The sequence below is a fragment of the Pleurodeles waltl genome, chromosome 11 (genome assembly GCF_031143425.1).
Source record: "Pleurodeles waltl isolate 20211129_DDA chromosome 11, aPleWal1.hap1.20221129, whole genome shotgun sequence".
NCBI classification, from domain to species: Eukaryota; Metazoa; Chordata; class Amphibia; order Caudata; family Salamandridae; genus Pleurodeles; species Pleurodeles waltl.
This window is the reverse complement of record NC_090450.1, coordinates 941,078,024-941,102,746: the sequence shown is the minus strand read 5'-3', so window position 1 is coordinate 941,102,746 and position 24,723 is coordinate 941,078,024. Positions and strand designations below refer to the sequence as shown.

General features: G+C 45.5%; 1 protein-coding gene across 2 annotated transcripts in view; it reads right to left on the bottom strand.

Moving 5' to 3' along the window:
* Positions 1-2,452: 2,452 nt before the first annotated feature.
* The window catches only part of LIMK2 (LIM domain kinase 2), a 249,863-nt gene continuing 227,592 nt past the window's right edge, over positions 2,453-24,723 (bottom strand). Inside the window, exon 16 of one of the 2 annotated variants that reach the window (XM_069215065.1) lies at positions 2,453-4,615. In XM_069215065.1, coding sequence (XP_069071166.1) covers positions 4,402-4,615 — 214 coding nt within the window. In that variant the 3' untranslated portion in view covers positions 2,453-4,401. The remainder of the gene's footprint in view (positions 4,616-24,723) is intronic. The other variant, XM_069215066.1, reaches the window with a different exon arrangement.

Genomic DNA, 24,723 nt, shown 5'->3' with positions numbered 1-24,723 from the left:
AATGTCCAGAAGGCATTTATCTCCTTTTTGTTTCTCCTGTGAGAGTGAGTGCACCATACTGACTTATTCCCAGATGATGGGGGTAACAAAGGCCTTAGATTTCTGCAACAACTGTAAAGGCCTTTCCCTACTATCATTGAAAGTCTTTGACCAGAATAATCTACAAATATTGTAAACTTCAGTATTAGATCAAGGTACAGGCAGTAAATACCTAGTTGATAGTCGTGTATAACTTCTCATAATCCCACAAACCTCATCGGCTTCGAGGAGACTTCCCTTTGAAGTGATTTCCATTTCAAGTTTCTCACCTAATCAGAAGGTGGTGGTGGATAGCACAAACAGGCCTAAACAATATGTCTCGAAAAGGAATTCTGAGGTAAAAGTACACTCATCTGTTTGAAGAGAGAGCAAAGCTCCCCTTTCACACAATGTGCAGCAGAAACTTGATGTGAGGTGGCTTCTGAGCAGCAGGAGAGTGGGAGGGAGCAAGGGACCACTCTCTTCCTTAGTTGGACTTGGGGTGTTTTCGATTTGTGTTAATTGGCTACTAATAGCAACTTATGTGACACTGTTGAATGGTCTTTCAGACCCGTTATGTTCTTAGACTGCTTTTGTAAAGTTACCAGCACATCTATCTGCTATATTCAACTTCAAGCAGTATTTTTTTATATTCTGTGGGCTCACAAATGCCAAACTCTTGACTGCAGTCAAGATCAAGTGCTCATTTGTCTCTTTTCGGCACCTACAAAATGGCTTCCTGATTTACCTCTCTAGAGAGGCTTTCAGTTTTCCAGATAATGGCACTTAGGATCCTAAGACGCCATCTTTTTTGAGAATGTGCATGAACAAAAGGGTATTGTTTTATTGCAAATAGCATTTGGAGTTTTGACATGCTCCTGTTCTAAAATGCCGTAACTGGAGATTATGGGTTTCTGGTAAGATGTTTTGCAACTGTGTATTTAATGTTATCACAAAGGTCTGTGGGATTTCACCTTGTTTGTTCCAATACATTTCCGGTTTCCTGCTGTTCTCGTTTCTGTCCCCAGTGCCAGGTTTCTTTGGGACTTCTATTTTCCACTTTTTTCTACTTCTAGTCTATTTCAGCTTTTCTTCTACCTATCTGAATTCTCAGACAGCTATCTGTAAGATTCCAGGAATAATTCTACTTTTGTTTTCTGAAGCCATCTATGCTTCTGTAGGTTCCATCTCAGAAGTCCGTGGTCCATAGAGACTTGCCTGAAGTTTAATTCTCAGATTTAGAAAGTGCCTTCAGTCAAGTTTTGCAACTTGCATCTATTAAAGTTCTGATAATTCCTTTGAAATATGTACTTTTTCTTTCATGTTTACCCCTCCTGGCCCGCACACTCCTCCTGTACCGTATCCATTATCTGATCTGTCACTTGACGAGGCTGCCATTCTCCTACTCGAAGACCAGAGAAGTCATATTAGGTAAACATTTCAAGCACACCACCACCAAACACTAAGGCGCAAATGTCTGGCCACACGAGTCCACCTGATGTACAGGAATTTCAAAGGCACTATTGACCTGCAAAAATAAAAGTGCTACCTGTCCTAGCACTCTAGAGAATAGCCCATGCAGCACAGGAGTGCCTAAAGCCTATAGATGTTTACAGGAATAATTCTCAGTGCCAGAACACCTGCACTAAAATAAGAGCACCCATAAGTTATGTATCCATGCATGCATGAATGTGGTATTTGTAGTGTGCCAGCTTAGTCAAAAGGCAGTGCAGTGAGGTAAAGTGAGTTAAAAACAAGGATACAGTCAATCTGTGGAGCACGAAAGCGGCATTCTTAGAGCCGAGATGGACTGTTACTTTGTTGTGCTGTGGTGTTCTTTAAAGAGGTGTGTCTTCAGCTCTTTCTGTAATTGGAGTGGCGCATTTCTGTTGGATACAGGAATGTTGTTAAAGTTACAGTGTGCAAACATATTTTGTACTTCTTAATCTTCTGTCTGATGGTGTTCTTTTAGCCAGAGAGGTGGGGATGTGTAAAGGGGGAAAAAAAAAAGGGGGGGGTGAGGGAGGTGGAGAAGTTGGGGGGTGGGGGTCACCATCATGACGACTTTGATGATGCAGTCGGTTGAAGATGGTAGGGGGGACGACCGAGGAAACTAGCGAACGCCATAAGCATGCCATATTTCCTCAGGCCCTTGTCAAGGCATGCTGCGGCATGTAGGATGCATGGAGCAGGGCATTGCCAATGTCCAGACTCCAAGGTAGAGTTTAAACAGAAGGAATTCCCTCCTCTAGTGCCAACAAACAACAACCTGCTCAGCACACACAAGTACTTGCTACACATACTCAGCCAGCAACCCTTTTGTCTCACAAACATCCTACTATAAGCCTGCGTGCCCAAAGAGCTTCATTTATGAACGGGGAGGCAAGGACAGGACAATCCTACAAATTCAGCGCACAAGCACACAGCAAGGGCAGAGGGTTAGTCTAGTTCCAGAGTTTATTGATCAGTTATCAACAGGGTGTACAAAACAGAACTATGACCCCAAAATCTGTGTGAACTAAGCTCAAAAAGCCAGTTCACTTGTTCTCATTTCCTTGGAGAGGACTAAGGGAGATGTGCTAAAGAGCATGTCCTCTCTACCCTGATCAATAATCTACCTTAGTTCAACAGGCAGATCTGTGGTTGGGAGGTCAGGAGGGAGACTGGCCTACAGGGAAATTGTGACATTTGTAAACAGATCTGCGCCGCAGAAAGCCTGACGGCGCTTGTCTTACTTGCAATGGACTCTACCCCATTGGCGTTTCTAAGGCACTGGCCTGCTGGGCAAAGATTTCCCTCCTAGGCTAGTCCACTGAAGCTGGGCGTCACTGTGTAATGGAAGAGGATAACTCCCCATAAGAACTACAGGGGTGAAGTCACCACCCACTTCCACAACACCACAAAATTTAAACATTCATTTAGAGGTATTATAGGTACAAAATATCACACAAACTCAAGTCTAAAAAAAAAATCTGTGAAATTCATAATCTTACACATATAAAACAGCAGAAAAATCACACTTTTCGCATTACTCTAAAAAAGCAAACAAGTGCAGCTTTGTCATAAGAAATTCTATTCATTTGTGTCATTCCCACCCACCTTTTGAGAGACCCTTAGGCGTCATGGTGGATGCTGAGAATGGGCAGATGCGACCATGGCAATGCATGTAGGGTTTGGCAAAATGCCCCTAGTTGACCCTTTGTTGGGAGAAGACAGCTCACTGAAATAGCAGCATTTCTTACAGTTTGGGGTCATCAACATCCACACTTCACTAGCTTTGTAGGGTATTTTTTTTGTTGCAATTTTGCTTCAGGGGCAGACATGTGAGTAGGAAATCGCTCTACTTAGTAGGAAATCTAACTGCTTTGGAAGACAGCTAGCTGAAAGGGAAGATTCGCACCGGCTGTGCAGACAGACAGCGGGGGCTTAGAGCAGTAAATGTGCGTCCACAGAGATAGCTCTACATAATTATATGTTTAGGGATGTCTGCACAAATCCTTCCACACCACGTATAAGACAAAATTATGAAAACAGAAGTAGGGAATGTTGTTGCACAATAAGGAAAAAGGCTGGAATAAGAAGGGGGAAAGTAATGTGAGTAGGAAAAACTGTGGCAAGAACAATGTGCCATAAGCAAGTGTGGGAAGGTTTAAGAGAAGTTGGAAAGAGGGCTGATTGAGAAAGGGCAAACAACAGGCAAAGAGTGGTCAATCCTCAGAGTAGAGTCTAAAGAGCTGTAAGCTAGAAGGAAAAGAGCAAAAAGTGAAAAGGAATTGAGTGAAGAGTGAGGAGGGAGAAAGATAAGCAGTTCCCACTACAGGATGTGAGCTAACTACATAGCACATGTGGTGGTCATCATATTAATTAGAGGTGTGTAGTGCTTTGGTGGAGCCAGCTACTGCAGCAGAGTATTGGCTAGGAGATGTCATCCCTGTGTCTCTCAAAGGAGTTTTGACCAGGGAACACAACTTATGTTGGCCAGGGTCTGAAATTTAAGTCCCTCAAAGAAGTCTTGTCAGGGATCTGGCAAAGGCACCATTTCCATCTTGTAGTGTTGGCCAGAAGGTGTCTATGTCTCTCTCAATGTTCTCTCAATGTACTGCCTGCCAAAATATATTATCGGTCTCTATATAAGGCACTGGCCAGGAAATGCCGTCAGTATCTCTTTCAATGAGCACTGACCAGGAAGACAGCAGTTCAGCTGTATTTGGCCAGTTTATGCCATCTTGGTCTTTCAATGGTGTGTTGAGAGGCAAGACACCATTTAGCCTCACAATGTAGTCTTGTCTGGGTGATGCCATCCCTTCTTGCTCAATGAGCTGTCGGCAGTGGGCTTCCAATTCAGTCTCTCCTACTGGAGTGTTTGCTGGAGAGGATTACGATTTACAGGGACTCTTCAGGACTTGTAATGCCTGCAGGCTTGGCTGCAGGGTCCAGTGATGCTTCAGCAGTCTCCGTCAGCTTGTCGCGGTGAAGGCTGTACTTATTGTTCACATTTTGGTCCAGTTCCTCCAGTTCTGAGGGAAGAGGGATTCCCAGCTCTCCCACATACAAGGAAAGTGCTTCAAAGAAATCCTCCAGCTTGGTAGAAGGGGGTCTGTGAAGGAAAGGAGTGATACGTGTTAAGAGAACTAAACGGAAGCAGCGGCACACAAAGACAGAACTGACATGCATTAATGCGACTGGACAGAAAAAGCACAAATTAAAAGGAGTGAAGGAATGGCATGTTAAAAGAATCGATGTGAATAAGCTGCCCGCACAGACAGGGATGAAGGGAATGAATGATCATAACCACAGCTGAACAGAAGGAGTGGAAACAAATTAAAGGAAAGGAAGATATGAATAGTAAAACACTGACTGCATGTTACATATTAATAGGGAAAAGGGCAGAAGTGACATTAAAAGCAATGATCATGTTGAGGTCAGTGTCAGTAGAGGTTTTGGCTTTAGATTCAATAGCTCTTGATTACCTTAGAAAGTTAGGCATCACAAGTTAAAGTGTAGGAGGGTACAGCTAGATACACTAAGACACTGATGCACCCACTCACACCAAGACTCTCAGACACCTACTCAGACCCACTCACACACACTGAAACCCTCATGCACCCTCTCACAGACCCATACACTGACACACCCACTAAGACACTGATGCACCGACTCTCACACCCAGAAACTCTCCCAGCCATTCTCACCCCAGATACACTCTCTCACACCTTACCATCCACTGCTCATTACCCCATAAATTACGGCACTCATGACATCTTTGATAACATCAATGAAAGTATCAATGTAATATTGCAGTAAAATATTTGATGAAAAAACTGTGCATGGCAAGAGCGCAAGTTATAGTTACCTTAGGGCACGAGTTATAGTTGCTTTAGATAACCAGCTATAACAGGTGAATTTCTATGGTTTCGTATGTTTAAAATGTGATATACATATTAATGGGAACATTGTTTAGAAAGGTAGAAGGCTCAGTAGAGGACGGTTTGAGGTCTACCCTGAATTGTGGCCGTCAAAAATTCCCCCATTGTGTGGTCGTGAGTAATGCCCCCGTAGCTTTTGCTATCTGAGTCTTTTTAAAGTTTTTCTATGGTGTTGTCTACCTCTTGGCCAAATAAGTATTCGCTATCAAATGGCATGTTGAGGACTGCCTGTAGTATTTCTGGCTTGAATCCTGAACACTTAAGCCAAGCATGCCAATGGATAATGACAATAGTGTTAATACCGCGTGCTGCAGTATCTGTGGCATCAGTTGCACATCTAATAGAATTCTTACAGATGGTTTGACCCTCGGAAACTATCTTGTGTCCTTTTGCGATGTTCCTCTGGAAGGTACTGGAGGAGAGCCTCCATTTCATCCCAGTGGGCCCTGTCATATAGTGCTAAAAGTGCCTGCAAATTGGCAATTATTCTCCCAGTTCCTTTTTGAATCTGTAGTTGCCGCAGACTAGCGTCCACTATTTCGAAGATGGGCTACACTGGTGAAGGTGCTTCGGAGAAATGATGGAGTCTCTCGAAGGCAGAGTGTTCTGGTCTGAAATTTTTGGAGCCTAAGTCTTGTGTCGAGTCCAAGCTTTCGGCTATGAAGTGGTTGCAGAGGGTTTTTTGCTTGGTGCCAAAGTGCTCAGGACAATGGATCTGCTCGATCCCGAGGCGGCCTGGCATGTTGCCGAGCCAAAGGTCGCTGCCGAAGACGTCTTGGTCTGGGCTATTTTCAGTGCCGAGCTGGAGGGCAGGGCATCCAAAGGTGATTTTCAGATCCAACCATGGCCCGAAGGCAGTGGCAGTCCAGCTACATGTTTTGGGGCTTCTTTAAAATCTTTGTGTTTGGAGTAGGGGCTGTTCTTCTCACAGGTTGCACAGAGGTGACTGGCTGGCTCTCGATGTTGGATTGAACGTTCAATTCCAAATCTTCAATTGAGAAGGGCTCCTCGTGTTTCGGCTCCTCCTGCGCATGTTCTTCCCTGAGTGTTGTCTGATGTTTTGGATGCCATCTCTAACCTACGAGCTCTTCGGTCCAGAGTGTTTTCTAAAATCTAAAGGAATGGCAGGCATCGCAGGTTTGTTCGATGATGTCCAGGGAGGGACACAAATTACATAACAGTGGTTGGTGTGGGGGAATTTTGAGTGGCATTGAGGGTAAAAATGAAATGGAGTAGATTCCATTAACCCTGCAGTCCAACACCACGTGGAAGATTAGGCCTGAGACGAGCACGGATGCACCGAAGGGCAGTAAGCCAGCTCCCAGTGCGGAAATTCAGACAGTCTGCGAGATATATAGAAAACTTGGTCAAGATACAATACCAGCGCTGAAAGAAAGACAGAAGAGAACAGTTCGGAATAAGATGAAATACCAGAGTGAGAGGAACACGCATCTGAACCCAACGGCGGACATAAAACAATCTAACAAAGGACTCGATGACCATGCACAGTATTACCGAGAGGAAGAGTCACTCGATCTCGGGACTCGAAAACATTCTTCGAACAACAACTTGTAAGAATTTGGACCCAACACTAGATGGTGGGCTTATGCAAAGCATGTGTATCTACAGCCACACATGCCATCGAACATATATATGTATATATATATTTATATATATAGAGAGAGAGAGAGCGAGAAAGAGAAGTATGTATTTTGTTCTTAGTTCTGCTCTCAGCCATGGAGTCATGAGACAGAGAACTTTGGAGCTCAGCAACAGAAAGCAGTGTCTTTACACTGCAAAGGAGGAATTATGGGACAACAAGCTGATGAAACTGTTGTTTTTACCTCAGATCAACGCAGAGTAAAGAAGCTGCTGTCTGGACCCATTGAGGAGTGTGACTAGTGTTTTAGATGTCTAAGAGTGCATAGGCACTCTCTCAGCTCCTTGCTCTTTGTTGCAGGATATTTCACATAAGCAGCCTGCTAGCGTCAGAATAGCCAACCTGGAGTGGCCCCACTTGGCTTTGGTGCCTAACGGGAGTTCCTTTTTACTGCCGCTTATGAATGAACAGCTGCTACGATTCGAAAAGCTTCCCAGAATATGATAACAGTAATTTTCCACATCCTGATGACAGATGAGCAGAAGGCAGCTGTTATGATTTGACAACCAATGATGTCCTAGTTTTTGAATGTTTAAGGAAGAGAATGTGGGGAGTCAGTTGAAGCGGAGCGGTTGACCAATGCAGAGGTGCCTAGTACTGGGTATACGTTATACACCCCTGCAACTTGATGGGAATTTCTCCACAGAAGTTTCTAAAAGCTGACAACTGTGGATTCATCTTTACTGACACTGTATTCTGATGGTACGGTATTTAAACAGCAGCACATGCCCCATAGATGTGAAGGACAAAATGGAATGTCATACAAGAAATAAAAGAGGATGCACAAACTCTGAATCCACCCCAACTCTTGACCAACTACACCTGACAAAGCCCAGACGTCTGTGCACCACCCATTGGTATTCAGACTGTGAACCTTTTAAGTTTTACAAGATGCCAAGGATCACAATGCAGATTCTGGAGCTCATGGAACCACTGGAGCTGAAATTGTTTTCCGTCCTAAAAAAGGAACATTTGATCCCACTAATCCTCTTGAGTAACACGGCAACTCATGAGGATCTTTTGGAACTACTTCAGGAACTTTGCACTTCCAGGTTCATAATCAAGCCCAAAAGGCTTATGCCAACATCATGCTCACAAAACCGGAGGACTACAGGAGTGTGACCAACAAGCTCACAGAGTAGAAACTCGAACCACACATTCTCACTGTCATCAATGAAAGGCCAAGGTTTCGTTATCCCAGAACTACCAATAAATGCACCCCTTGGACAAATCTCCAATGACTTATCTACTAGTGAAGAACATCATACATATTCCTTCACTAACGAACAATACATTGCCACTGTTCATAGTAACCCTATCAGCAAACCAATATAGGGAACCTACACACCTTTTGGTCGCCACTAGACGCCACAGCTGCACTGTCATCCAAACAAGCACCTGAGGCCCAGTTGTACTACAACTGTGAGCTTTCAGAGCACACCTATGAATTCTGCCAGCAGAACCCATGATGTGCGAGTTGTGGAGAGGAACAAACCTCCAAGTAAAGCACCTGGAACAGTGATACTTAACCAGCAACATGTGCAAACAGCACAGAAAATACTGGTGCAAGCTAGCGAGGCTGTCCCTACCTGCAGAAAGCAAAGGTTGAAATTCAGAAGACGATACTACAGCATCAACAAAATGCCATCTACCTACAACTAACATGGTTCAGGGCAAGATTTATGACTGGAAATATGGCACAACACATAAGATTCCAAGCATTATTTCACCAAGTGACCAATGCAGTGTATGTTTTGATGGAAGAATTAGGGCAGAAGCTGCAAGACCTAAACAAGGCAATACATCACCACAGTCCACCTCTGTCTCCATTTGTGAAATGTGAGTACAGCATTTATCTCAGAGATCCATCTCTAAGGTGGTCAAAAGTTTCACTGTGTAAATAGGAGTGTACTATACAAGCCTCTTGACAGGTGCCAAGGGCACAGGAATTGCTAGGACCATCAACACAGCAGTAAAACATCACAAGATTGCACTAACACAAATGGGGAGCATTGGAGAAACTAGTATACTGGTGCAGGCAGTTGCAGGTCCACTTTGCAAGACTGCCGCGTACTCCCACCCAAAAGCAAAGGTATAGCCGAGCGACAGACACTTTACTGGACTTCAGTGTCCCAACCATAATTGGAGGTGACCTTACTGCCAAGCAACAGTGGTGGAACTCTCAGACTTCAGGAGGCATGCTCTTCTCACTCACTCAAGAAAGAATGACTTTGTAGTTGCTTGCCCAACTCAACCAACACATTATCAGGGAACTCAAGTCAGAAATCAGATGTCTTGGTTATTGTCACCTGCCTGATTTTATACTGGACCTCTGAATGCACTAGGGCTCTAGTTATGTCAAATATTCAAGTATTCACAGGCACTGCATACGCACAGCCTCCATCTATGAATGGCCTCTACTTGGGCCGCTTTTCTGGTCACCGTAGGACTAAGACTATGCAAGCACTTTTGTTATGTAAAAGTTCATACTATAAGACAGTTCAGGTTATATCATGCCTCACTGTTTCACTGTTCTCTTTCGTACTTGAGTTTCTGAGCAAGTGTGTTCTAATTTTCTCTGGCACATTTACTTTCAAATTTCTACTCTATTTTACAAAATATTACTGTAAATAAATAAAGATCATACTTGGGTTCTAGTGCAGAGGTTGCCAACTGAAGATCAAGGTACTCACACAAAGTTTGACATTCTCCAATTGAGCATTTTGTTTAATCAATTTACTTCTTGGGGCTGCTGTTACCTTGCTTGCCATGATTGGGAGGATATAACCAGCACTATATATCTGTATATTTAAATTGTACAACTAGTTAAATTCTAAGCCTTAACAGAGGACAAATGTTACAGACTATCTATGCATGCAGATTTGGCTTACAAGTTGATTTTGTACTCATAAAACAGTCTGTCAAATGACGAGTTCTGTGTGAGCAAATATACCCACATGGGCTGGATATCAGCTGATGAAATGCCCTTTATGTTTGTGCACACGTACACAAAACTTACATACCCAAGAATATTCACCAACCCACTTTAATCTTTTCCCTCCCAGGAAATAGTCATAAATTTACTCTTGACTAGGGCAGGAGTAAAACTTTTCCAGGACAGGAAGGGGCGGATGAAGGGACTCCTGCCCCCAAAAAATAACAGAAGGTGGGGGTGTAGAGAAAGTAGTTGGTTTGTGATGGGAAAATGTTGTCCCCCATTGAGAAAAAAAAAGGTTTTAACAAATGAATTTGAACTTGCTCAGTGGATTTTCACATGAACATCATGTTCATCTGATAACAAGAAACTGTAATTCACAAACGTTTGCTAGGAGTACACCTGGAAACCTGCATCTGTTGCAGGTTTCCATGCCTGCTTCAGTAAACTGTGGTGAATTCGTGAAAGTCGTAAATCTGCACCAACGCAAGGCCATTCATCTGCAGGTGTATCTTTGTGACTTTAAGACTTAAGCCCATAATTACTTTTTACATTTTGCCTGGAATGGTTTTACACAGATTCTTTATTCATTTAAAGATTGAAATGCAACTAACAAACAGTTCTTAAAAAATTAATTAAAGCTTAGCAAAATTGTTTATAACCTCAGTCAATTGTTTTCATGTTGAAAACCTGGTTTGCAGTCCATATTTTGAAAACAAATTCCGCTATAGTTAAAACAACTTTGCCCGTTATTTTTTCAATTTGTATACACCCTTACGTCCCTTCAACTGCACGCATTTGAATATTGTAAAGGAGAATTAATTCAGAGAGTGTTATAAACAGTCACAAATTGGTAAATGTTCAAAGCTATTTACAATATTTTATATTGGAACCATCAGTACTGGAATCTGAGCTTACAGCTCACTGTATTTCCTTAACATGCTGGCCCTAACAAAGGCTTTACGTTAGTGAACCGTACTTATGCAAATGGATCCTTATTTTGCCCCATAAATAGACAGCCCTTATTTTAGTGATCTTTTTTATTATGGCTTTGTTGCTATTAACGATACGATCTCTACTTGGCCCCTAATGTGCTCTAGATGCTATGGTGAGCCCTGTACTGGTTGGATGATATTTTGTTGTGTCAGGTGTCTAAAGAACCTTGTGTCCTTACTGCTGACTCCTCGCACCAGAGTATGTACTTCCTTTGCGTCTGGACATGCTACAGACTTTCAGCCCACCAGTGCACTCCACGGATACTAGCTGCTCTCATGAGGAGCGATTTGTTGGTCTGACATCTAGTGGCGAATGCCTCGTTGGATAATTCTCCAACTCAGGTTTTGGGAATTTACATTTAGATTTTCCCAAATCTTTTCTCACCCCATTACTTTTTTATTGACACATATCCGTGTACATGCGGCTGTGTCTTGGCCATCATCTTGTAGGTTGTTCTGCTCATGTGTACTAGGTTTATCAAGCACAGTTGAAGGATGTCCTTTTAATTTTGGACCAGTTCTCCTGTTCTCCTTTTCGCCATACCTTTACTCTATTCCTTTTTCCACTGGTCTGTGTGGGTTTAATATGAGGTGGTAATGCTTCCTTAAAAGATTTAATTTTTCTGATTTTTTTTTCTCGGAAAGCCTTTCTTACTTTTTCGGTATCAACATCTGGGCCCTGTCTTTGTGTTTTAAAGGTATATTGTTGTTCAATGCCATTTGCTCTTCCAAATGAACCTACCTGCTGTAAAATTCTTTCTGGTGGGTACTCAATCTAACAGCAGATTCTGCAACTTAGAATATGTGCCAGGCGCCAGACTGGATGAGATTTTCAGAGCAGCGCCAACTGTGCACCCCTTTATGGCACTGTGCAGCTCCACATTTGCTCCATACGGATCCAAGTTGACATTACATAGAAGCATATAAGCGCCAACCCTGCACACTGATGTCAGTTTGTTATCTTGTCCCTTTCCACTACCTCAGACAGAGGGAACAATTGTTTGCGATACTGTGCTGAGAACTAACTTGGGAACATTTTAGATGTTAAAAAGAGGCTACTTCACGGAACAGGTAGGTGGGAGGGAAGTAAGTAAATCTGCAGTAAGATCGGGTATACAAAGAACATTATCAAAGGTAAATTTCTTGTTCTTCTGATGGATACTTCTAACCAAAGATTCCTCACCTCAGAATAGATACCAAAGCAGTATTTCCACAAGGTGAAGGGGGTCTGTGGAGTGGACGCAGACTAAGAAGTCGTGCAGAACTGAGTGGGTAAAGTGCCATTCCTGCGGGACGAGGCTGTCAAGGCAGGCAGTTGTGCTTCATGAACATATGCCTGGATGCCCACATCTTAGCCTGGCAGGTATTAAGGCCACACACTCCTCATGTCAATGCAGTGATAGCAGCCTTAGCCCTGGTGGAATTTGCTCTCACACCTTCTGTGGGCTGCTTCTTGGCAAGTGCACAGAAAATCTTAATGCTGAAGACTATTCAAGTCGACAAGATCTTCTGCCCAACCTTTGCCACACAGAAAGATGTAGTGGCATGAAAGTGCACAAACTTTGCCTTACAGAAAGAGTTAGTGGCGTGAAAGTGTACAAGAGTCTCTAGTTCGGTTTCAGCCAGAATGAGTTCACATATGGAAACTCCAGTGTGCAAAACAGTTGACAGGGCATTTTCAACAGCAGCGAAAAGACCTAGCTATGGTTCTCCAACTGGTGGAAGACACCAGGTGCCACTTCCAGATGTAGCTGCCACTTGTGATCTGCCAACCATCATATGCTTAGGCTGCCCTGGCATTCAAGTATCTCGCCAGGTAACAGAGGATCATGGGAATGCCCTGGTGCTCCAAACATCCCCAGAGATGCAAGGGCATCTAGTACAGGTCTCAGGACGTAACCCGCCCTGCTTGTACCAGTACCACATGGCGCTAGTGTGGTCAGTGAGTGCCTGCACCAGTTTACCCCTGATGGCAGGAAGGCTCTAACAGACAAAAGACCCGCAACTCTAGAAAACTAATGTGAAGCTGGCCCTCCACTGAAGATCTGATTCCTCTGATCCCTACCTCCATCAGGTCACCCCTCCTACTCAGCAGTGATGTATCTGCCACCATAGTCGATCCAGGTGGGGAAGGAAGAGTGGCCTGCTGCAGGGCAAACTGCAATTGGTCACCCACTACTGTACATTTTGAGTTGCCTCCTCCAAGATCTGGATGGTGATGGAAAGACAGCCCTGATGCCAGGCCCACTGGAACTTCAAGTTCCACTGTAGGGCCTACATGTGCCACCTGGCATGGTTGATAAGGAGGATGCATAAAGCTAGGATACCAAGAACCCTCATGTTGGAAATGTGTTCTTTCTGCAGGCTCAGGCCATATTTTCAGGCCTTATGCTGAACTCTGCTTTTACCAACTAAGGACTTTGTGCACTTTACCCCTACTACCCAGCGATACAGTACTTGTACTCTTTCTTTACACATGGTGAAATTGGTACTGGCATATTTAGCTTACCTATAGGTTCATAGTATATGGTACCAAGGGGTACCAAAGTCATGTTTGTTAAATGTCACAGGGGGACTGCAGCATTCATTGTGCCATCTACTACAGTGATCATGTAAACATTACTTCAGGCCAGCAACTGGTTGCCTGTCTGCATGGTTTAGCTGCAAATTCAACCTGTCTAAATAACTCCTTTTGACAAGCCCCAAATCATCCTTTAAATATTAATATGGCACTTCTTTGTAAACAATATTTTGGAAGGATGACTTTTAATAAGTCGCCTTTGCCTCTACCTGAAGTCCCTGGAAACTAAAACTCAATTTTGCTCTCACCCTACAATGGGCATGAATGGGGTGTGAACTTGCTCCCAGGAAAAGGACAAAAGGTCTTGGATGTGGGGAGGTGTTGTGCCCTTGACAGGATGGCCTGTGGGCTGGGCCCAAGGACTTTGTGAACTTCAAAGAAGCCTACCCCTCAGAAGCAAATGTAGCTAGCACCCAGTCCTGACCGTTCTATTGTCCTTTCAGCCAGATTGATGTCCATCACAGGAGGCCTATTGCTGACATCAGAGTATGAGATCCTGCCTGAGTGTAAAGACCTGCTTGGCAGGTCTACTGAGGTTTTCATGTAACACTTGGGTGCACTTCGAAGGAGGGAAACCGAATGCCAAAGCAATGCATGTGTTCATTGTATGGCTGCTTAAAGCTCAGCGTTGTCCTATCAGACTACTGTCTTTGAGACTGTTGTGGGTACAGGGAATACCTTAAACTGGATGTTGGAGGACAGTGACATTACCATAGTGCACCCCCCACACACAACACCAGGCCTCAGGGTCCAAGTTTAGTGTGGCAGAAGAGCTCAGCCATCTTGAAAATGCCCAAAATTTAGTAGCCTTAGCCCCAGTAACCTGGCATAAATTTGGCATCTCCAGACACCCACTTTAGATCACTCCTGGACTTTTAGAAGATTAGAAGAGGACTCAGCCTGCAACCTGGTGCCTGAGAAGAGTCTAGAAGTCATGACCTGCCCTCCCTCTTGTACCCAGGACAAAGAAATAGATTCCAATGGTCATAAGGTTGACCTCTTGTTCAAGCTACTGGGATGCAACAAGCTCCAAGTGGCCTTTCCTTGAACTGCCCAGCTGATCAGTGGTACCTGGACAGGACTGCTGCCCCCTATGAGTCTCATAATGCTTACCCTAAGGTCCTGGAGGGCATTAGAAACATACTCCTGTGGTGGACTGGGACTTTAAGTACTAAAGTCAGAAGATACAGTCTTTGACCGGGACAAACCTGGTTTGTGTGTCTGACCTGCACTCCACTGCCATCGGCATGAAATCACGCCTAGGTCCTGTTCTACTGCAACCATCAACTATCATAGGCACGCTGTGCTTCTTGGTGCTATTTCTACTTTAAACTTTAAGAATTCATATCTCCTGTTACCCTCATTGGATTTATGTCATGTTGGTGTCATTTTGTTTATTAACAATTGTATAACATTTTCCTAATTCATTTTAGGATTTTTATTGTTTTGCATTTCAACTTTGTTACTGTTTAAGTACTGCATAAATACTATATATATATATAGATTGCCAGTAATGTTAAGCCTGTCTGCTTTGTGCCATAGATAACAGTGGGTTGAGCTTAATATTAATTAGTGACTTTACAGGTTCATCATGACTAGGACTGTGATTATTACTTGAGGTGGGTACTTACCACCCTCAACTACTCACCCAATTTCTTACACCACAGAATCACATTCACCTGGATAGAGAAGTGAGCCCAAAACATCAGGATCATAGCCTGAATGACCAGGACATGTTGCTGTGGAGGGAAAGCACTGAACCCAACTGTACCCAGAATCACCTGAATGAATGGCATCTCCGAGAGGGAATAAGGTGGAACTTCAGCTTGTTGATGGAGAACCACAACGATGTCAGGAGGTCAGCCGTAGTCAGCAACTACAATGACTGACTGCAGCTAGCCTGCCTTCAGTAGCCAGTTGTCGAGGTATGGAAATACAGTGACTCCCCACCTCCGAAAATGTATGGCAACCACGGCCATCACTTTCTTGAACACCTGAGATAGGGGAGGCCGAAGGGAAGCGTGGTAAACTTAAAATATCTCTGACCCACCTTGAATGAAGAAACCTTCTGTGGGACTGCAGGACAGGTATATGCAAATGTGTCCAAGGACCTCCTTCAGGTGCCCGGGTCCAAAGCAGAAAGGATCTGGGCATCATGAGCATCTTGAATCTGTCCTTCTATAGGAACGCATTGAGAGGGTTGGAAGTGTAACAGAGGCCGAAGGGCCCCATCTTTTTCGGAATAGGGAAATAGTGAGAGTAACAACCCCTGCCTTCCCTCCAAGTCCTATACCTTCTCTACAGCATCTTTGGAAAGTAGCGTGGATACCTCCTGTAGGAGGATGGGCAAGTGCTCCTCTGAAATCCTTTCTAGTGTGGAAAGGATATAGGGGGAGGAAATAAATTGTAGGGTAAAGCCAGTCTGAATAATTAGCAAACACCAGTTTGTTGAACGTGATTCATCCCCAACCCAAAAGTAGATGTTTGGCCTGACACCCAATGGGAAACTATAGTGGTTTATTGGTCAGTGTAGAAGGAAAATAGGCATTTGAAGATAGTTTCCCTGCTGGCCTGCCTCCTGTATCCCGGATAGGTCTCTGCAGCCCTGAATGGTTAGGGCAGTCTGTTGCATCACCGATTGGGAAGGCTGCCTTCGTCTACACAGTAGACCCTTGAGTAAAGCCCCAAGAAAGGTACAGTAGTGCTACTATCTTTAAAATGTTCCAAAGTGGAGTCTGCCTTTCACCGAAGAGGTAGGACCACTTAATGAGCACGTCCATCAGCAACGCCTACATCGCTAGAACAACCAGTGGAACTCATCCCCGCAAGCATAAGAAGGACCACAGTAGAACCAACCGCTTTGCTGAGGCAATATGTGGTATTGAAACCTGCAAGGATAACAAATATGAATGCATCTTGTCCAGCATGTATAGTCTGGGCTAAAAAGGTCCTCAGGTCTTTGGGGACTCTGCAAGATCTCTCTGACCAAGACCCAAAGACAGACTGCAAGGAAGACATCAATGCCAAACGAGCTGTATAAAACATTCATTTTCCAGAGGCATCAATTCAATTAGATTTCCTATCCAGAGGACTAGTGAAGAATAAACTGGGAATTCACTTTACTGGTCGAGGCCTCAACAATAAGGTTCTCTGGAGTGGGATCTTTAGCAAGCAAATCCAGGTCAGCAGATGCTGGTTCATAGATGGGCAAGAGCATGGTTTCGACCAGGTAGCCATCACAGTAATCATAACAGCATCACTGAAAGGAAGCAAGGGCTCAAATGTAGCTGGCATAGGTTTCAGGATTTCCATCAAAACATTTGTTGTAGTCTCAGTGGTGGGCAGCTGCAGTTCTAACATCTATGCTGCTCTCCAAATCACCACAGCAAATGAGGCACACCATTCATTGGTGGCCTATGTGGCGTTCCAAGCTCTGTCTCGAAGGAGGTCTGAAGCCCACTGATGTTTTGTAAATCAATGTATAGGACATAATCAGTGCAATGTGGGAGGAGCAAGCAATTTACCTGACCATCAAGATCCTTAAGTGCACCCTTCTCTGGCCCAGGATCAGAGTCAGAACCAAAAAGATAATGGTGCCTCCGTTGATAGCTGTGATGCAGTAGACGAACAGGATCCGAGTCAGGCTGCATGACGATCGGTTGAGCTTGTGCCAAGTTATTGGACAAAGGAGGCAAACTAGTGCTAATAATAATAATCATGGCCATACCAGACAGAGAACATGTCTTGACAGATATTTTAAGGAGTGTTACATGCGGATGTGGATTTGGACCACAAGTACAGGGACACATACAAAACTTTAACTTTGGCAAATCTGCTGCCTTTGGGAAGCAGAATGAAGATCATCATGGAAAGGATAACAAAGGGGACCAAGCCTACATACTCATCAGATGCTCCTCAAAGTAATAACAATATTGCATGCCCCCTCCTTTTCCCTTTGTTTTCTCAGAAGGCAACAGATACTAATGCAGTCCATTCTGACAAACAGGATGCTAACAACAGGGTGCATAACAGAGACAGACTCAGCGCTCATAAGTGTGGTCCATTGATAGGCAAATGCAGGAACGACTCTTCAAAAAGGTCCTATACCTCAAATATAAATACTGTAATATAAACTCCTGCCCCATCATGGCACTTCAGTTGGAGGAATCCTCAATTGCCAAACAAACCAGTGAGAAGTGGTGAGTTCAGACAAACAGGATCTGTGTTCTCCAGAGCAAGGGAAATGTACCCAATTTATGGAAAGACTGAATAGCACATAAAGCTGTACGAAGCAGCCATCGAAAACATACAGCTGAAGAGTAAATGTGTGTGTTTCACTTCATGCAGGACCTTAAGGCGAACTGTCTTAAGGTCCTGCATAAGGTACCGGCAACAGCCACACCACCTGCGTGGCTGTTGCCGGTGCACAATTCAGCTGCTTTCTATCAGAGTAATGGGTAAGGGTTTGTAAGACCACCTCCCACTTCTTTCTGATTGTCAGTAAGGTGTATTTTCTACACAGCGTTGCTGGACAGAGATTACAAAAGAGATAACCTTTATTTGCAGAGTACATCAGAGTCCAACCCCACATGCAAATCTGAGAACATTGCCATATATAGAACTCCTTTGGGGATATAGACAAACTCCATATCCCGGATACCAACATCATCCAGTTAAGGCTGTGCCTCTGTATTAATTACAGTGCAATATGTGCAGTCTCAAAATTCAGACATACTCCTGCATCCAAATTCTTGAGGGTGCTGGCACGTTCCTGAATGTCATGCTTTACTGCGCTTGCAATGTTGCTCGTTTCAGAATGCAGATTAGAATCTAGTGAGTTTATGGGACATATCTGTTTCCACTATACCTTAGTCAATTCTCTCACCCTTCAGAGACTCCCTAAGGATGACAGGACACGGTTTAAATAGTAAGTCAAACTATGCTTCTCTAGTGAAAGCTGTTATATATCCTTGACGCACTGTTCTTCCAGACTCAGTTGCAACAACCTCTTGACACGGACCACTAGGCAAACACAGACCCAGAAATGTTAAGCCCAGCCCCAGTCAGACCGTGATCTCAACCAGTCAACTCTGCGGCCCTCTCTAGGCCTGCATGCCTCTTCGTGGACCACACTACTTCCAAGCACCAAAGTTCCAAGCAGTTGATGTCCCACAGGACAACCCAACTAGCGTTTGAATGGCCGAGAGAGAGGATGGCACAGACCCCTGTTTGGGCTGGCAGCAGGGTGCATCCCGCTCAAAGCAGAATAGCAAAAGTAGGATAAGATTCTGTTGAAAATTGAATTTAGTCCCCCACCTCTCTGTGACCTCTAATATGATAGGTTGACAACAACGGTGAAGCCTTGGAGATCCTTCCAACGCTTCCAAAGAAAAAGAACATCTGTTGAAGAAAACACGTTACACAAGGATGCCAAAAAGGAAGTTCCCCAGCAGACGAGAAATCTATGGGTCTAACTGCACATGTTCTACTATCAAACAACACACAACGGGACACTAAGAACAATCCTAGGCTTAAGCCTACGTTCAACATGGTTAATCACACTGTGGTTCAAGATGTTACACTTACAACACTGGAAGAAAAATTCTTCAGTATCAACAATCTGAAGCACGCTTATGTCCATGTTTCCATTAATTAACAACAAAAAAAGCAACAAGCAGTGTCTCGTATCCAAGGACACATAAAACACTATCAGTTCAAAGTTTTACTCCTTGGGATAAAGGCAACTCAGAATATTCGCAAATTGTCTGTCTGTGGTTGCAGTGCGCTTGCAAAGGGTGGGGATTTATGTGAATCCCTACTTAGAGAATTGGCTGGTAAATAGGAATACCCAATGTTCTCATTTAGAAACCTTTCTACATCAATTGGATTTAAAAACAAATATGTGAATTTGATTCACAGCCAAATCAAGATCTCTCTCGGACACTTGAGCCTTTCCTACAGAGGAGAGGATTCTTCTATCTGCGCAGAAATTTTACCTTTACTTGTCAACGAAATCCCCAACAGTAAGGAAGCAATGAAAGAGCGATAATGTTGTCTTGCAATTACAGAGTTCCAAAAGCCCGACTGTATCTGAGAGCATGGCAAGAAAGGCTTTACAACCAATGATCACAAAGAAGTGTGGATAGGGAGGATCTAAACATAGTGACAAAGGAGGTAGAGAAGCCCCTATATGAACTAGTATACAGACAACATGAGGAGGCAGCAATCTTTCCTGGAATTGAAAACCCAGATGATTATTACTACATACACATACCTGATTGGATAAGGAGCCAATACTGAAGAGCTATCTTGATGAGTGATTTTGTCACCTCCAGAGACCAACCTGGCCAAATATGTACTGGAACTTTGGATGGTTGCACAAGCACTTAAGTCGTTTGAAACAGACACACAGGACAACATAGTGCTGTTGCAGACCCCAAACACCACAACCATTCAATGCATTTTGAAATGGGGCATAACACATTTGCCCCAACTATGCAGAAAGATGGGAACAACAGGCACTGGGACCTAAAAATAGAGAAATTGCGGAAGGAGAGAAGAAGGAAGCAGCAGCGCCCTACGGCTTTGGAGCAAATGTCGGAACGGGAGTCAGTATTGAGCAGCGTGGCTGCCGTTACTAATGCTTGAGAGAGCAGTGCCCGAGGAGGGCTGATCTGCTGCAGGTCGCATCGTTTCAGGCCTTTGTGGCCGCTCAAGAGGGACCCGGGTGGCGGGGTCGTTGGACCTGTCCTGACGAACTTGAGAGGTTCTACAGCCCTGTTGAGACTTCACCTCGATGGAGATGTGTGTGCGAGGACTGTGTTGTTGTGAGCACCTGTTGTGCATACTGGTTGTATGTTACTGGGCTTCCCGGAGATATTGCTTATTGGAGCGAGTAGTGGTATGGCCCTGTTATCCGGAGTGGCTGCTGGTTTGTTCTAGGATGTGGCTCCCCCATGGGGCCCCTCCCTTCCTGACTGCTTTTCTCCTTTTGATGCATGACTATTAAATGTATAAGCTTGCATGTTCGTGGGCTCAAGTCCGACTAAGAGGTTGGCGATCTTATCGGCCCTCGAGAAGTCTGGGAGTCATATCTGTTTGCTGCAAGAGACACACTTAGTGCAGAAGGACACATACTGCATGCGCTCTAAGTGGTTCCCAAGGCAATTCTGGTCTTCAGCCTCTACGAAACACGCTGGGGTTGCGGTATTGCTTTCGAGGTCCTTCCCTGGGGAAGTAGTGGCAAGAATACATGAAGTGCAAGGAAGGTTTCTGGCCATTCGAATGAGGGTGGGGGCCTCTTCCTTTACTATTGCTTCTCTCTATGCTACTAATACTCAGCAAGAAACCTTCCTGAGGCAGGCTGTTTCCCCGATGCTGCACTCGCTGGATGGCGCCATTTTGGTGGGAGGCCATTTTAACTTGGTCATGGATAATGATCTAGATCGCTCGGGTCACCACTATGGGCAGGCGGGGGCGTTGACAGCGGCAGGGCGCCAGTGGCTGGCTGAGTGTGGTCTGAAGGACGTGTGGAGGAGGGCACATCCTACGCTTAGGGATTATTCCTTTTACTCCGTGGCGACCAAGACATATGCACGGCTTGACCTTTTTCTGGCATCGCAGGAACTCCTCTCCCGAGTTGAGCCTCGGGCCTTGACTGACCATGCACCTATCACTGTAGAGGTTACTACGGATCTGAGACAGGGGGTGACTCAGGCTGGAGCTTCAGGGACTCGATGCTTCAGAATAGGGCAACGGTGGAATCAATCCGACGTGCAATCACAGATTACCTTAATTTTAATGACGACGGGAACACTTGTACCGGGACTTTATTGGAGGCCCTGAAGGCGGTGGTGAGAGGGGAGGTGATGTCACTGTCCGCTAGGGATAATAAAGCAAGGAGGGAGATGAGGGTGGAGCTGGAACAGAGTGGCGGTAATGGAGCACTCCCATAAATCTACGGGTACGCCCAGAATCTGGCAGGAGTTGGAGAAGGTGAGGCAACAGCTGAAACGGCTAGACTGGGACAGAGCGGAATACGCGATCACGCGTCTTAAGCATAAGTATTACATCAGGAGCAATAGATGCGGAAAACTTCTGGCTCACAGGTTACGGTCGCAGCGTCGACGATCAAGCTCGTTCGTTTCCCTTCAGGTGCGGATGAGCGAACGAGCGATCAAATAGCAGAGGCGTTTGCGGAGTTCTATCAAGGGTTGTATGCAGCGGAAAAGCGGAGTGATGTGGCTCCGGATACATTTCTGGAGGGTATTGCAATCACTCCTCTTGGTGAGAGGGAGGCATCTTCTCTGGACCAACCCATAAGGGCGGAAGAGGTTACATCCGCAATCTCACGCCTGCAGGTGGGGAAGTCCCCGGGCCCAGATGGTTTTACGACACTTTTCTATAAGACCTTTTGCGTGGAACTTGTGCCGCTTTTGGTTCGGCTCTTCAATTCCTTCCAAATGTCAGGAGCTCTAACGACCAGTATGCTAGATGCCACTATTGCAGATATACATAAACCGGGGTAGGGTCCGGAGGAGTGTGCTTCCTATAGGTCGATCTCGCTCTTGACTATAGATGCCAAATTATTCACAGGTATACTTACCCATCGCCTGAATTACTATATGCCGGGGCTTATTGATCTGGATCAGGCAGGTTTTATTCTGCACACACAGTGCAGCGATAACACAAAGCGGTTGCTTCATTTGCTAGACAAAACGGACCGGGCCCGTCGGGAGGCGCTCTTCCTCTCTATAGACGCAGAGAAGGCGTTCAATAGGGTTCATTGGCCATATCTTTTTAAGGTGCTGGAGCGTTTCGGGTTGGGCCCGGGTTTCGTGACCTGGATCCGCTGTATTTACCAGTCTCCTAGTGCTGCTGTCCGTGTCAATGGTACGCTTTCATTGCCGTTCCCAATTAGACGAGGGACCCGGCAGGGGTGCCCGCTTTATCCTCTCTTGTTTGCGCTTTACATGGAACCTCTGGCGCAGCGTCTGCGAGTCAGCCCTCTGATCACTGGCGTGAAATTCGGAGGTGATACTCATCTCATCACCTTGTATGCAGATGGCGTGATCCTTACACTGGCAGAGCCCGCGACCTCGCTGCCTGCGCTTATGGGGATTCTTGATGAGTTTGGCCGGGTCTCGGGATTCCGGGTGAACATGCAGAAGTTGCTGGAGCATGAAAGGGATCTGAGGGCCCGGTACCTCTTTATCTGGTCGTCCTCAAGGCTTTCCTACTTAGGGATTGATCTGGCGCCTTCTGTTACAAAAACGGCGAGCTTGAATTACACGAAGCTGGTTCGTGAGGTGCAGCGAGATCTAGAGACCTGGGGGAGGCTCAAGCTGTCCTGGCTAGGCAGAGTGGCGGCAGTGAAGATGACAATCTTGCCACGTGTACTGTATGTGTTCCAGGCGCTTCCCCTGACCCCTCCGCCCCGGACGCTCGCGACTCTTCAAGCGGCGGTCCTGAGATTTGTCTGGGAGGGTCGTCCGGCGCGCCTTCCGCGACGGGTTCTGTATCGTCCTAAGGGGGAGGGAGGGTTTGCGGTTCCCTGCCTCTTGCGATATTTTCAGGCAACGCAGCTGCGTTTTATTTTAGAGTGGAGTCGCTCGCTCACGGAGAAACATTGGTGCTTTATGGACCAGGCGGTGGCGGGATCCCATATCTGGAAGGAGCTCTGGCTACGACGTCGGCACAGGGCGGTAGGACTTTATTCCTCCCCGATCACGGGGGCAACGTTACATGTATGGGATGCGGTGGCCAGTCGGCTGGGGCTGACGTCGTTCCTGTCTCCGATGACCCCATAGGTGCAAATCCAGACTTTGAACCGGGGATACAGGTGGAAGCGCTGCGACGTTGGCACGAAGGGGGCTGTAAAAGGGTGGGGAGTCTTTTTGAAGAGCAAGGAGTGATTCCTTTCGACCAGATGAGAGATACATACGGCTTGACGGAGGCGGATAGGATGATGTATTATCAGATACGGCACTGGGCCTTGTTGCCGGTCAATAGAGCGTTAATAGATAGGCCGCTGACGCCGTTTGAGAAATGGTTCCTGCGGAAGAAGGATGATAAACGAGTAATTTCAGAGCTTTACAGGCTATTGCAGGGGGAGGGGCGCCAGCCTAAGTCTAAGGGACAGTTGCGATGGGAGAGGGAGCTGGAAAGGGAGCTTTTGGACGAAGAGTGGGATAGTATCTTTTATAGGATACACCTTACGGCCTATAATGCAGCAGGCACGGAGACAGCATATAAAGGTGGCCTCCTATTGGTACTACATCCCAGCAAGGATACACACATGGGATCCCACTAAGTCCAGTCTTTCTTGGAGAGGGTGTGGAGGCAGGGGTTCACTTGTGCACTTACTCTGGCATTGCCCCAAGCTCCATAGATACTGGGAGAGCATTATAGACGCTACGGATGCTGCGTTTGGTACCAAGATCCCTAGGTTCCCATCGTATATCTTATTGGGTCTGCCCAACCCGCTCACCTTTCCTCGGAGATCATTAAAAGGGCGGAAAATGGCCCTGGCCCTCAATGCGGCGTTGCAGCTGATTTTAGCGTTGTGGGGCTCGGACAGGATTCCGACATACATGTCATGGCTGCAGAAGTTGTGGTTTATTTTGGCAATGGAGAAGCTCACTCTGGCCTCTCAACAGCGGGTGGGGGATCTGAAAGACTTATGGAGACCGTTCTTGCAGATTCTATCCACAGAGTTCACTGAATTGACATGCCCGGCTTACCTTAGAGTGCTGGGGCTGACCTGAGCATGTGGAGTGTGTCTGCTGGAGAGATCTTTGGGAGAACTGGGGTTATGCAGGGGAGCGGGGGGATGAAGAGACTGATGGATGACGGGGCATATCAAGGGAAGCAGTGTTGGTGTTTTATGTTTTGTTTTACTATGCTTGGAGTTCACTTACCAGTGCAGCAGACTTTTGCGAGTGACCTATCTATACATAGGATTGCAAGGAGGAGCCGAGGGGGAAGCCCCCCCGGATAAGGCTACACAGGAGATGATCCCTATGGACCGCTTTTATGTTTCTGGACTAAATATGCTGTATTGTGCTTGTTTTACTAAGTTTTTTTACTACGATGTCCTGTACTTTTTT